This window comes from Nelumbo lutea, chromosome 1 (genome assembly GCF_056320005.1).
Source record: "Nelumbo lutea isolate HS-2025 chromosome 1, American lotus-T2T, whole genome shotgun sequence".
Classification (NCBI taxonomy): domain Eukaryota; kingdom Viridiplantae; phylum Streptophyta; class Magnoliopsida; order Proteales; family Nelumbonaceae; genus Nelumbo; species Nelumbo lutea.
The window spans coordinates 18116700-18128122 of NC_142684.1; the positions used below are offsets into that span (position 1 = coordinate 18116700).

Genomic DNA, 11423 nt, shown 5'->3' on the forward strand with positions numbered 1-11423 from the left:
TGACCGAACTCCCCTACCAGTGGTCCAAACTCCCTACTAGGAGCCCGAACTCACCCTTCGGCCCCAAACCAGACAGTAATCCGAACTAGCCTGCATGTAACAGTTCGAGACATACCCCGCCGGACTGGCCTGCCTTATAACAGTTCGGGACATACCTCGTCGAATTGGCCTGCCTTGTAACAGTTTGGGACATACCTCGCCGAACTGGCCTGCCTTATAACAGTTCGGGACACACCTCGCCGGACTGGCCTACCTTAGCAGTTCGGGACACACCTCGCCGAACTGGCTTGCCCTATAGCAATACAGGACATACCTCCGAACTCAAGACTTCGCTTCGCTCACCACTCCACCGCATCGCTCTCAGGACACCAAAACCAAACAAACAAACTGTACCATGCCTGACACCGAGGAAGTCCGTACCCAAGGGCGGTGCACCTGACCGACTTGGGATCTGACGCTTGACGGCTGCACTCCAATCGGCCACCTGCCACCACCTCCTGACACCGCCATCTCCAGTTACAGAGACGGTTCCGACAAAAAGCAGTGACGGTTTTGTCCCAGCAGAAAGGACGACGCCCGAACTAACAGAAGCAAGGGTAATCATACCCGACTTGACAAGGGCTTCGGAGCGAGCGAGTACGCGAAGTGGTTATAAAAGGCCCCCTACTCCCAACAACAATGTATGTGAACTTTGCGCCATCTGGTCTATACTTTGCCTTTGAGAGTACTAACTTGAGCTTCGGAGTTATCTCACCGGATTCCCCCGGAGTTCCCTCATCTTTTCCGTTTCAGGCTCCCCATCGCTCCAATCAGAGGCGAAATCATTGACAGATAAGACCGGCCGAATTGCACTCCATAATAGAAAGTATTTAGTTTGCTTATGCAATAATTAACTGAGTTTTGTTTTGCATCTTTTTGATGTAGGGCTAGACCTATCCTCCATCTTAAATGCACAAACTTTGCCTCTACCACTTCAAGGCAATATTAAATCCTTAATATGTTAATTCTCATAGTTTATATGGATCTCATTATCACATCAGAAAAACAATGTTTTAATCATCTGATGTTTCACAACCACAAGCAGGTAATTTTCTATTAGTTAATCGGAAGTGGAGTGATGGTGATAAATTGACTCTGCAACCTCCCATTGGCTTAAGAACAGAGGCCATAAAAGGTAGCACACTGGAGATTCTTTGTGTCCATATTTCTTTTTTACTGGTGTATCTATCGTACTTTCTTGCTGTAGATTTATATTAACTGCCATTTTTCATTTATTTAGATGCAAGGCTAGGAGAAGATGAAGGTGTATGGTTTGTATTTGAATACAACTTACATTCCTTTTTCTATGAAATTCAGATGACCGACCTGAGTATGCTTCTATTCAGGCAATTCGTTTTGGCCCCTACCTTCTAGCTGGCCTTACCATGGTGACTGTGACATCAAAACAGCAACATAAAGTTCTCTCTCCGACTGGATAACTGCAATTCTAGCCACATACATTCCCAGTTGATCTCTCTTTCCCATGAAGCCAATGATACCACCTTCGTCTTCACAAATTCCAATCATTCAATTACAATGGAGAATTTGCCAGAGTCTAGCACGGATTCTACTGTTAATGCCACCTTCAGACTTTTACCCCAAGACATGAATTCCTCTGATTTCTCATCACCGATGGATGTTTTTGGCAAGTCAGTCATGGTTGAACCATTTAGCTGCTGCAAGGCAAGTCAGCCATGCGCATGATAGCAAAATCCAATTTTTGTTTTTTATTTGTTTTTCAGGAAATCTCGTGCAAAGAGAAGACAAAGCTTGAGCCATGCGCATGATAACATGCGCCATGCGCCCATATCCCACTCGACGAGTACTCCTGGTGAAAATACGGCCAAAAACCGATCAAAGGTTCCCCCTACCCACGGTAATATTTTAAATCCACTTGCCGTTGGCTTTCGATCTGGATTCTCGAGGCAAAGATCTTATCAAATCTAAAGTTTCTCTATTTTCATTTCATTTCAGAGGGTATTACAAGTGCAGTAGCTTGAGGGGATGCCCGGCGAGAAAGCACGTTGAGCGGGGGCCGTAGATGATCCGACAATGCTGATCGTGACATACGAGGGTGAGCACCGCCACTCACAGCCTCCTCCGCCGGATTCGGTCACCGGAGGCTTGATCGAGTCGTCGTGAGAAACAATAAGCAAAGTCAAAAGTTACACTGTAAAAACGTACACTTTTAGGCTTTTTATTAATCAGATTTATTGTTTTTTTTTTTTTTTGGTTCTTTTCTCATCCGACCTTAGTTTTTTTTGTTCGCGGCATATTTAATTATGTGTAGTAGAGGTGGGTTATTCTACAAAACTTGTTGGTTCACAAGATGAATAGCACGTTTGATGACTTTGTTTGTAAGATGGTTCCATTATGATACATATAAAATTTATATTTTTTTTGGGAATTATATGTTTAATAACTTTGAAAGATCTTTTCTGTACTCGTGCATATAAAATTTATATTTCTTATCTTTATTATATTTTTCATAGATTAATTTTAGAAACCCCGATTCGGATCCCACAACTACAATTTCTATTGTTCTTTTTTTATTCTCCCACTTAATCGGTGAGCACGGGCGCCCCTCGCTGGTATTTAATAATTTAATATTTTATTTAAAAAATAACTATTTTTAAATAATAAATATATTTTCATTTTTAATATATATATTTTTTATTTTACACATAATTATAAAATAAAACAAATAAATCATTTAAGGTAGATAAAAGAAATTATATTTAATTTTCAGTTTTTTATTAATTTTTTTGAAAAATTTAAATCTTAAATTGTTTATTTTAATTTAAATATTCAATATATCAAACTAAACACAGATACACTTCTATTTCGTGTATATCAAACCGTATCCACTGATATGGTGCGATTAGACCCAATTCGAAATAGCGTATCTAATATCCATTATCCTGGATACGGTTACGATACGCGATACGCATCGTATCGGAAGTATGTATCGATACCTTAATATAAAACCCTCGAACACACCTCTCTCCCTTCTGCTCTCTCTCAAGTCTCAACTAGGGTTTTTTGCAGAGAAGCAAGCATGGCGTTGTCCTTCCTGGGTCGAAGTCCAACATTGATCAACAAACCGATCCTAGCTTCGATTTTCTCCCGCACTTTCGCGTCAACATCTTTCTCTGTTCCTCGTCTTACTCTCATTTCTTCGTCTCCTCTTCTCCGCCTCCGACCTCTCGTTGCCCTTGCAGAGTTCCGCCGGTTCCCGTCGCCGGTCGGCTTGAGATGCTTCGCAACGCGACCGACTTCTTCATCCTTGAACGATCCGAACCCAAACTGGTCAAATCGTCCACCGAAGGAGACCATACTGCTCGATGGTTGTGATTTCGAGCATTGGCTCGTTGTCATGGAGAAACCTGAAGGGGAGCCGACGAGAGATGAAATCATCGAAAGTTACATCAAGACCCTCGCTATGGTCGTAGGGAGGTTAGTTCTTTTATGCCTCTTTCTCGTATCCATATTTTCAAGAGTTCTAGTGACAAAATGGCAGAAATGGTTTGATAGAGGCTTCAATTAAAGTCCGTTTGCGGTATTATGTCTATTAAAACAATTTGTTGCATTCTTACTGCGAAAAATAATTCTTGCTTCTCTACATTGTTATAGCATTAAGAAATTTTCACTTCAACTGAAATTAGCTTCAAAGATTTACAGTATTTGTCTTCTTTGGTTCGGTTTTCGTTGATGGGTGCCCTAAACTGCTAATTCGCAGTTTTTATTTGTATAATTTGATTTTGAATTGCAAACACCTGTCGGAAGAAGCTTAGTTCTTATGTTTTACTACTACGTGTGCATGATGCGTGTTGATATGATATCTATTAATTTATTCTCCTCGAGTGTTCTGCCTACTTAAGAGGGTCAGTTCGCTCTCTTGCAATGTGACTATAGATTGCCACTTTATCTTTTCACGTTCTGGCTGACGAGGAAAGTTGGTAGTTGCTATCCTCTGCCTGTCCACAATTTCCTCATTCTTATGGTGTTCTAATGATCCCTCTTAATGGAATAGTGGGGTGTTAAAATCAACGATAATTTTAGATAGATTTTGAAAGTACGCTTTATGTTGAATGTTTGGATGAGTTGAAGCTTGGTAGCACAATCCTCCAATTGCCATAGAACTTAAAAGAGAACTTCTTTGTAGACAGGATTAGATAGATGGCAGAGGAGATGGCTGTTATTAATTGATCAAAAAAAAAAAAAAAGGAGATGGCTGTTATTATTATATTATTTTTTGGTTCTCAGTTTGTTTCTTTGTCAGAACCTTGTCCTTCCTTTTTCTTTCTTGTTTGGTGATTTGTAAAGTTCAGTTCTGACTGTAATTTTCTTATGTATGTGTATTAGCAGAAGCATTTAGAATCCCTTCAAGTTAGACTGTGCTTTGAGCTTATCATATTAAAACTAGGTTTGTAGCAGAAAATGGTTTGCTGATTAGTTTTCCCTTGTATTTATAGTGAGGAAGAAGCAAGGATGAAAATTTATTCAGTGTCAACTAGACACTATTATGCATTTGGAGCCCTTGTGTCTGAGGAGCTATCATACAAAATCAAGGGTATGCTCTTGCGTAACAGTTTAAATGTTCATTATTTGATTTATTTCTGTTGAAATTGTAATATGATACTAAGCATTTTCCTTGAAAAATTATGCAGAGCTGCCAAGGGTACGGTGGGTTCTTCCTGATTCTTACTTGGATGTTAAAAACAAAGACTATGGAGGTATGGTACTGTTTTGTCTTTCATGTTTAATTTTCTCCTGTTTTGAGTTTGGAAGTATGTCAGTTTCTAGAAGACATGTTCATGAAAACAGTAACAAGGTACTTAATGCATTTTATGCATGCATTTGTGAAGTATTGCATATTCTCACCCATATTAGTACATGTTTGTACTTTTGATCCTTGTATATTTATCTATGGGATGCTCTTTGAACATTTGAACCCAAAATCTGAACAGAGACATAAAGGTAGTGAAAGTCGATTACCATTGTGTTTGAATCTTCTAGGAAACAGACAGATTTTCTAAACCCATAGCTTTTGGTATTGAAAGTCGATTACCATTGTGTTTGAATCTTCTAGGAAACAGACAGATTTTCTAAACCCATAGCTTTTGGTATTGCCTTTTTCTGGCCTTCCTGATAATTGGATTCTACCAATAATAAGTCAACGGTAAAATTAAAAGTGTATCACTCTGGTTCCTTGCTGTTCCCAATTTTTCTAACTTAATTTTCTGCAACCGTGAGCTGGATAGTATTAGGGATTTGCTATTTGGGATTAAGATACTGTTGATTATTTCTTATTCAGTATTTGTATTTTATAATTGGCAGGGGAACCTTTTATTAATGGGCAGGCTGTTCCATATGACCCCAAATACCATGAGGAATGGGTAAGAAATAATGCACGGGCAAATGAGAGATCTAGGCGCAACGACAGGCCCCGTAACTTTGATCGGTCAAGGAACTTTGAGAGAAGAAGAGAAAATATGCAGAACCGTGATTTCCAAGCAAGAGAAATGCCACCAATGCCTAACCGTGATGCTCAAAACCCCATGCCAAATATGGGAGGTATGCCACCTAACCGTGAAGCTCAGAACCCCATGCCTAATATGGGAGGAATGCCACCGGTGCAGAACACCATGCCAAATATGGGAGGTATGCCCCCAAATGCAGGATACTCCAATGTGCCCAACAACATGGGAAGCATTCCACCCAGAGACTTTCACAACAGGGAGGGACCTAACAGAGGAAGTATGCCTTACCAGAGTGGGGAAATGCCTAATGGTGCCATGCCAAACAGAGATTTTCAGAACAGCTATGCACCAAACAGGAACATGGGAGGCATGCAAGGTGGAAACCCTTACCAAGTGAGAGATATGCCTGGTAGAGACTTTCCTCCAACGCCCAACAGAGACTACCAGTAGACGAAGTCTGTAGATAACTGAGGATGAAGTTGTAGAAAACTTGTGGTGGAGAGGAGAGGAGGATCTTGTTCTTGGATATTGTGATTTGTGAAGTTTCTGGGATCATGCAGAAAGGAAAAGGCCTATGGATCTAATTGAATGGTACTATATTGGATATCATGCCTGTGTATAGTATATAGAACAATCAGTTGTGCATGAACCGAGAACACGAAGTTATGATTTTTTGATGTTTTTGTAGATTTACCGGTACTATTTGATATCATATCCATATCAACCGGAAACGTTGAATTCTGGGAGTGGTTCCAGTTAAGGATCTAATGTACTTGCCCACACACTTAACTCTTTCTACGTCATACCTGAGTTTAATTTAACTTCATTTCAGGGCATTATTGTTCTATTTCTGCCTTTCTTTGGTCAGGGATGCATTATTTTTGTGATTTTATTATATTTGGAGGTGTTTGCCAGTGTGCTTAAACCTCAATTTTATTTTTGAAATTAGAAAGTACTGTGATATAGCGAACACACCCCTTGATCTACTTTGCATTTTGCAATGGTTGGCATGTACATACAATGGTTATCACCACTCTTGTTAGTTTAAGCATCAATGGAGATTTCATTCATCATCCTTAGTTAAACGAAACATTCTATTATTTGATACCGTCCTCCATCGGTTGTGTTTGTAGGATGCACGTCTATTTGCCACTTGACTGTTAAAATACAACTGACCAGCTACTTTCGTTGAATTTGACAAGAGTATCTGCCTCCACGCTATCTCCCATACTCTTCGGTGATGCCTGGACAGTTTCATTGATTCTGACAACAGTATCTCTAATGTCCTTCAATGCATGGAGAGCGACTCTCATGTTAATGCGCAGCTGTGGTGAATCAATGGCACAGGATAATGCAACATCCAGTATTGATTCCAAACATTTTTGTTGAATTGTGGGGCTTATGGGGTATCCTGCATGACAAAAGTAATCCATTTGGTGTAGCAGCTCAGGGTCCAAAATTTCTCTAATGTTGCCAGGGATGGCTGATTGTACCCATTTGGCTAAGCTCAACTCTCCCATAAACATCTCATGGGTTGGGCTCTTCCCGGTGAAGAGCTCCAGTAATACGACTCCAAAGCTGTAAACATCTCCTCTGGTTGATGCTTTTCCACCTAGACCATATTCTGCATTCAAGTACTCACAGTCAGCCAAACATGACAGCAGTTGTCTGTTTTACTCTAGCTGTGGGTGTGTGGTACTGTGGTTGTGTGTGAATGAGCTGGAGAAGAGATGTATGAATTTGTAAAGAAGAAACTTACCCGGTGGTATATATCCCACGGAGCCCTTGAGGCCACACGTAGTGGTGCTAGATGTTTCCTGACTTTCTCTCTCGGCCATCAATCTGGCTAGCCCAAAGTCCCCAACTTTAGCATTCATGTCAACGTCCAAAAGCACATTTCTTGGCTTCAGGTCGCAGTGCGCCACTGGAGGTTGGCAGCCATGGTGCAAATAGTCCATGGCGCTTGCGACATCGATGGCCACATTTAACCTCTCCACAAAATTCATCCCTTCTCCAACTTCATGCCTTCTCTTTCCATGAAGCCAATCCCCCAAATTCCCATTCTCCATAAATTCATAGACTAAAGCTTGGAATTCAACATTGTTAAAGTCAATGCTTGAACAGGAAGTGATCAGTTTAACAAGGTTCCTGTGTCTCACATTCCTCAAAACTTTACACTCGGCAAAGAAGCTTTTCAGCGCTCCATTTGTCCCATGGTTAATGACCTTAACCCCAACAACTGTTCCTTGCCTGAGAATTCCTCTGTAGACGGCCCCAAAGCTCCCACTTCCGATCAGATTTGCCTGATCGAAGTTCCCAGTTGCCACGCGCAGTTCATCATAGGAAACCATTTGATGCTGCCCTTTAACTGGCGTCTCTGGTGTCTCGGGGGTAGTCATGGTTGTAGTTGTGCTTCTTCTTCTGTAAGAGGGAATTAGCAATAACAAACCCAGGACTAGACACAATGCAATTGAACTTGCAATGGGGATGATGATCCGAGCCACAGATGATCTTCTTCCATGACCTTGACTGTTCTCACATGCAGAAGGAAAACAAAGCTTTGGGTTCCCTTCAAGATGAATGCTGGAGCGATTACGAAAGACCCCATCTGTGGGGACTTCTCCTTTGAGGTTGTTGAAAGACAGGTTCAAGAAGTGAAGGACCTGTAATTGCTTTATATCAGGTGGAATGGGGCCAGAAAGTTGGTTTGATGAGAGGTCTAGAGTGTTTAATCCCCGTAGTTGTCCAAGAGTTCTGGGAATTTGGCCTGAAAATGAATTCCTGGCCGTGAAAAGATATTCCAAGCTCCTACAGTTCCCAATGGAATCAGGTATGCTTCCAGACAATCGGTTCTCAGAGAGATCGATTGTGACTAAGTTTTCCAATAAGCCAATTTCTTGAGGCAAAGGTCCACTCAGAGAATTTTTTGATAAGTTCAGAAAATAGCTCAAACTGGATATCCTGAAAAAATCCTTGGGAATGCTTCCATTAAGCCTATTGTTGGATAGATCCATTGAGAGCAAGCGCTGATAGTTGCCAAAAGTGGTTGGTATTCTTCCCACCAACTTATTTCCAGACAATTCAAGCTTAGTCAGGTTTCTTAGATCTCCAAGGGAATCCGGGACTTTTCCGGATAGCTTATTTCCAGCCAAACAAAGCACCTGTAATTCCTTCAGTTGACCAATTTCAGTTGGAACTTCACCCGATATCAAATTATGACTCAAATTCAACAAACTCAAATTGCTAAGATAGCGAATTGATGGGGGTATGTTCCCATAGATCCTATTACCTCCCATGTATAGATTTCTGAGAGTGTTCGATAGATTGCCAATGGATTCTGGAATCTTTCCCTCCAGAAGATTTCCTCCAAAAGCAAGGAGTTCAAGACGGATACTGTTTGACAAAGCTGTAATGAAATTCAAACCATCATCACCGGAGCTCACAAGCCAATTGTACCCTACTTGATACATTTCAATATTACGAAGATTTTGCAAGCCTGGTGGGACTGGTCCATCAAGAAAATTCCAGGATAGCCGAATGGTTTCGATCTTGGTGAGGTTGTGTAATGACCCTGGAATTCGACCTGTAAATTTGTTCATGCAAAAGTTGATGAATAGAAGATTTGGGAGCTTATCACCAATGTCACTTGGAATTTCACCCCACAAATTGTTTGCAGCCAAAGCAAAATGAACCAAGGAGGAAATATTGTACAGAGATGGGGAGACGGTTCCTGTAAGATTGTTGAGTGTGAGGTCCAACATTTTCAGGTTTTGAAGAGTACCCAACTCATGAGGAATTAATCCAGTAATGAAATTGGTGATTAAGTTCAGAGTGGTAAGTGAGGATAGGTTTCCGATGGATGGAGGAATTGCACCAGAAAGCCGGTTGTGACTCAAGTCCAGGACTTGAAGCTTTGAGAGTTGATCAAGCCTTGCTGGTATTTCTCCTGATAAATGATTTCCCATCAAGTCAAGGACTGTAAGCTCTTTGCACCTGCTTATGTTTGGAGGGATCGGACCTTCTATGAGGTTTGAGCTCATGTTTAGAACCAGCAAACGAGAGAGGTCACCAATTCTATCAGGAAGAGTTCCTGAAAGTTGGTTGTTCTGTAGATGAATGGAAGTAAGAAATGAGAGGTTGCCAAGATATGGGGTTATGGTACCTGTCATCCCGAGGCCAGCAAGATCAAGGCCAACTACTCTTTGTCTGGAATTGTTGCAGATGACTCCAGTCCAGTTGCAAGGAGAAGAGTTTTGGTCCCATGAAGATAGAGTGCTCGAAGGGTCTGCTGCTATGAAAGATCTGAACGAGATCAATGCTTCCTTGTTTGTAAGAATATATGAAGGAGATGAATCTCCAGCAATAGATGGGGCTTGTCTATGTAAAAGAAAAGCTAAGGAAACAGCAAAGGAGAACAATAAAGGAAGACCCATGTCCAGAGAGAGAGTTTGTGGAGGTGAAGAGACGGTGGATCTTCAACGCCATGAATGAGAAATCATCAGTCATATATGTTATTTGCTTCTGGTTCTATTCAAAACTTTCAACAGTACAGGCTTTGAAATGGGTCACTTTTTTCCTTCATGTAGAAAGAAAAGAAATGAATGGATCGTTTTCAAAGATGTCAGCAGGAAGTCATGTATTGGACGTTCTCCAAGTCTTCGGCCAAACCTTAATTTCGAGAGAGTTCATTATTTCTTCTTCCTCCATGACTCTGCAGACTGCTGTTAGAAAATTGAAGGAAGCCAACAGTTTTTTATTGACTCCATATCATAGACATCGAAGGGAAAAGGCTAATTATCACTAAGCCACCTTGATTACCCAGAAAAGAAAAACTAAAAAGCCAGCTTGAAGCTATATCTAACGTGTTTAGACTGTTATCTGAATTTATCAATAGAAATGTGAAAATAAGAGAGAAAATGTTAGGATTGAATTAGGAGTCTCCGGGAATAGGAGACTCGCTGTGTTAGGATCGAATTAGGAGTAGGAGTCTCCGTTTTCTTTGTATATATCTTCTAATCCTTATCTTGTATAGTTGAGATAGGAAATATAGGTTTGAATTTGAGTTCCTGTAAACTTAGGAGATTCGATGGCTGTATATATATATCTTAATTCTCAATGAATGAAATACACAAAAAAAAAGCATAAACGACAAAAGCTCTGCCGTCTTTCATGGTATCAGAGCCACGAAACAGGAGCAAGAGGGACCTCTGGAGATCAGCGGCGGAAGCAACGATTGTTCGACGCCGGCAAAGGACCAGTGATCAGCAGCGACACTCTTTCTCGTTTCGTCGAGGTCACCTGTGTTGGATTTTAATCTCATAAGAGATTAAATCCAATGGGTTTGATTGGTCAATTACATGAGAAATTGCACCTACACACTTGATTTAAAAATCTGTTTTTCTCTTACAAAGAAAAAAAACTCAGTTTTGAACTTGTCCCACATTGGATAATTACAAGGTTTGTTTTCAGTATTTCAATAGGAGCTGATTTGCACTCCTTAGAATTAGTAGAGAGTATGGGGATTCAATACTGTGCAATGCGCGCACATGCGCGCGTGTGTGTGGCGCACTTCGCGCGCACCCGCGTGGCTCGTGATGGGCGGCTCTGGTTTTGGTGCGTTGATGACCGTTAATCACCGTTGATGAGATCAACGGTCACGGTTCGATCGGGTGTGATCAAGAGACACAATTCAAAGTTAACAGTCACCAACTGTTAACAACCTTTTAAACAGTCATAATGGTTGAAATTGTGACTGTTCAAGGTGCCTTCTCTAAACCAACACCTACCTTTTCCTCATACCTCTTCACAAATTATTTAAGGAGCATGAATTAGACTCCAAAACACACAATTTCAAAATTCACTATCTCTCTCTTTCTCTCTCAGTCTGGTCTGCTATAGTCT

At 40.9% G+C, this 11423-nt stretch overlaps 2 protein-coding genes across 2 annotated transcripts; one reads left to right on the forward strand and one right to left on the reverse strand.

Annotated features, from left to right (window-relative positions):
• Positions 1-2989: 2989 nt before the first annotated feature.
• LOC148873777 (multiple organellar RNA editing factor 8, chloroplastic/mitochondrial-like) lies at positions 2990-6369 on the forward strand. Its single transcript, XM_088961555.1, has 4 exons — positions 2990-3495; positions 4515-4612; positions 4710-4775; positions 5380-6369. Exons 1-4 carry the CDS (start codon positions 3098-3100, stop codon positions 5970-5972), a joined length of 1155 nt encoding a protein of 384 aa, XP_088817681.1. The 5' UTR covers positions 2990-3097; the 3' UTR covers positions 5973-6369.
• On the reverse strand, positions 5864-10133 carry LOC148873778 (uncharacterized). Its single transcript, XM_088961554.1, has 2 exons — positions 7282-10133; positions 5864-7146 (listed from the first exon to the last, which is right to left on the reverse strand). Exons 1-2 carry the CDS (start codon positions 9953-9955, stop codon positions 6683-6685), a joined length of 3138 nt encoding a protein of 1045 aa, XP_088817680.1. The 5' UTR covers positions 9956-10133; the 3' UTR covers positions 5864-6682.
• Between the last annotated feature and the right edge of the window lie 1290 nt (positions 10134-11423).

Bases quoted from the DNA above. Each gene is read 5' to 3' on its own strand.
- LOC148873778 (XM_088961554.1), bottom strand. From the start codon at position 9,955: ATGGGTCTTCCTTTATTGTTCTCCTTTGCTGTTTCCTTAGCTTTTCTT. The intron at 7,147-7,281 runs GTAAGTTTCTTC...ACTTGAATGCAG, and splicing joins CGTGGGATATATACCACCGG to AATATGGTCTAGGTGGAAAA.
- LOC148873777 (XM_088961555.1), top strand. From the start codon at position 3,098: ATGGCGTTGTCCTTCCTGGGTCGAAGTCCAACATTGATCAACAAACCG. The intron at 3,496-4,514 runs GTTAGTTCTTTT...TTGTATTTATAG, and splicing joins CTCGCTATGGTCGTAGGGAG to TGAGGAAGAAGCAAGGATGA. The intron at 4,613-4,709 runs GTATGCTCTTGC...AAAATTATGCAG, and splicing joins GCTATCATACAAAATCAAGG to AGCTGCCAAGGGTACGGTGG.